The sequence below is a fragment of the Pteropus alecto genome, unplaced genomic scaffold, assembly GCF_000325575.1.
Source record: "Pteropus alecto unplaced genomic scaffold, ASM32557v1 scaffold25, whole genome shotgun sequence".
NCBI classification, from domain to species: domain Eukaryota; kingdom Metazoa; phylum Chordata; class Mammalia; order Chiroptera; family Pteropodidae; genus Pteropus; species Pteropus alecto.
Window position 1 is genome coordinate 6,873,215 of NW_006441955.1, and position 2,742 is coordinate 6,875,956.

At 53.5% G+C, this 2,742-nt stretch overlaps 1 protein-coding gene across 1 annotated transcript in view; it reads right to left on the reverse strand.

Annotated features, from left to right (window-relative positions):
- Positions 1 to 2,736, reverse strand: part of DHCR24 (24-dehydrocholesterol reductase) — a 29,677-nt gene extending 26,941 nt beyond the window's left edge. Inside the window, exon 1 of the mRNA XM_006919246.2 lies at positions 2,402 to 2,736. Within this exon, the coding sequence (XP_006919308.1) occupies positions 2,402 to 2,632 (231 nt within the window). The 5' untranslated portion in view covers positions 2,633 to 2,736. The remainder of the gene's footprint in view (positions 1 to 2,401) is intronic.
- Positions 2,737 to 2,742: the final 6 nt, after the last annotated feature.

Consider the following 2,742-nt stretch of genomic DNA (forward strand, 5'->3'; position numbering starts at 1 on the left):
CTCTGACCTGCGACCATCCATTCCCTCACCTGCTTTTAACACTCCCATCCTCCTTTGGTTCAGGTGATGCTATTTCTCCCCCAACCCCAGGAGGTGGGCACATCACTGAGGCCTGAGTCCATCCTCTTGGCCATAGTAACCAGTTCAGGGATGGGCCTATGATTCAAGTCAAGCCAATAAGGCCGGTTCTAGGACAGGCCCTCTTGCTGTACTGGGTTTGCTAAGCTGGTTGGATTGGATGTAAGCTAGAAACTGCTGGGGCCTTCACAGGAAGACGGGCTCCATGAGAATGAAGTTGACCCAGAGGAAAGCAGAGCCAAGAAATGGCAAATGGGTGGAAAGACAGAGATAGGGGATCCTAGATCCAGTCAGGCCTAAGGTAATTTTACTCCTGGATTTTTCAGGACCTAGGTCAATGAAGTCCTTTTTTTGCTCAACAGTCTGCGTTGAGTTTCTATCACTTGCGACCAAGAATCCTGAAGGAGGTTGCATTGAAGCTGACTAGGCAAATAGCACAAAATGAGGGAAGAATGTTTCTGCATTCAGAGGCCAAGGTGCAGTGGGAAGTAGAGGTGTCTGAGAAGAGAGTTATCGAGGACGGGATTCCTGTGAGTAGAGCTGAAGGCACGAGAAGTGGGATTCATGACCAAGCAGGCCTTGCCTCTGCCCGACTACAGTCCCAGGACATAATTTAAGCTCAGAGGTGTGGGGAATGGATTGGGCATGCTGCATTCAAGCTGGAGGGTGGGCCATACCACATGAAATGAACATGGAAGCCATAAAGCCTGAAATATTGGTTGCAATGGATTCAACCAAGATTTGGGGCAGGGAGGCAATGATGTGAATAGTGGCCCTTGTGACTGACTACATGCTTGCTAAAGAGAGATGGGGAGGGCCCAGAAAAGGGGCAACTAGTCTGGTAGCTATTACTACATGCCAGGTGTGAAGTAACAGAACGAGACCTACAGGGTGAAATGGGATGGGAGAGAAAAAACAGTCAGAGTTCAGGCTCTGAAATCAGCTGATCTGGGTTCTAGCCCTATTTACTAGTTATATCACCGTGAACACCGACTTACAGTTTGAACCTCAATTTTTCCCATGTGTAGAACAGATACAAGACCTAACAGGGTTGCTGTGAGGATTAGAAATAATGGATATCAGTGGCACGGGGCGCGGAACATGGCAGGTCCAGGGGAGTGGGCTGGACTGGCAGAGCCCCTTGTCTTCCTGCCCAGTGAGCCCTTTGGTTTAGTTTAGGTAAACAAGTGCTTACTGGGCTGTTCTGGGCCAGAGGTGAGCTCCGGGAGCTCACACTGATGGGGAGAGGTTGGCAGGGAGGACAACCAGGTAAATGAATCTGAACACATGGAAAGAGAAAAGAAGAGAGTACAATTGGGGAGGGAGGGATCTGGAGCTGTGACTGTGACCAGCAAAACCCAGGGCAGCCCAAGCAAAGCACTTCTAGAAGCTGCATTCTCCCATCCAGCCCATGGTCTTCTCCCTTATCAGGATGCTCTCAGCATCCATCTTTATGCTCTGGCTTGCAGCATCCAACATGATGCAAACAGAACATGGAAGCTGCTACACCTGTGGCGAGAGGTGCAGCAGGAAACAGAAGCTCTCTGCAACCTGATGCCAGTAAAAGAAGAACACAAGTTGGGGCAGAGGGAGCCAAGAACCTGCCCAGGCCCAATGCCCATGCCAACCTTTAATGTAAGAAAAAGGGTCCACTCAGAGCAGCAGCAGGGAAAGGCTCTGTGCCTTGCTGCTGTGACACTGACACAGGGAGGATGCACAGAGGTACTGAGGGACTTGTCCAGGAGTGACTGCCTGGCTCAGAGGACGCAAAGCTCCTCACCTTGTCACTTTAGTCCTTTATTCTAAGTGTGTCGAAAGCTCCTTGCTGCTACAGAGTAAACTCCAAACTGACTTTCCAACCTCCTTCCCCTCTCGGTCTTCACACCGGACCCTCCACTCCACAACCTCCCCCCCGCCCCATCATTTCCTCTACTTTCCAGTCTCTAGTGCCAGCTCCACCTCCCAGAAGCCCTCCCTCCTCTGAAATCGCTGGGGCCTGATGATAGTTACCTGTGCAGTGCCCACCTCTCCTTACGATTCTTTATATCCCTCCTGGTACCCGAACGTGCTCTGCATATAGTAGGTACTCCATAAAGAGCAGAGTAATGTTTTGTTCCCTCCTTTGCTTACTTCGTTCTCTTCCTGGGAAGCCCCAACCATCACATTTTTTGTGGAGTTCAAATCCTCCTCAGACTCCACCTCCTCTTTGCAGTCTGGGCTCCCTCAGCGCCGCACACGACTCTGCGCCTCGCGCGCTACTGTGCACTCACACGGCCCTGTCCCCTCAGCCCGGGGCTCTGGCGCCCGCCCTGGGACCGCTCACCTGCTTCTGGATGTCCCGCACGCGCTGCTCGTGCAGGCGCGGCGCGCTGCTGAGCTTGAACACCACCCAGGCGCGCATGTAGTAGTAGATGTCGAAGATGAGCGAGAGCGGCAGAAGGAAAAGACACACGAACACCCAGCGCTGGTGGATGAGCACGAACTCCAGCCCCTTCACACGGATCCAGAGCAGGAAGAGCAGCGCGCACACGGCCAGCGACACGGCGGGCTCCATGGTGGGGCCGGTGGCGCGCCACGCGGGGGACGGGATGCCTGCTCGCGTCTCTCGTCACCACCACGCGCTCCGTGTCCGCCTGCGCTCAACCAGGGCCAGTCGCCGGCTGT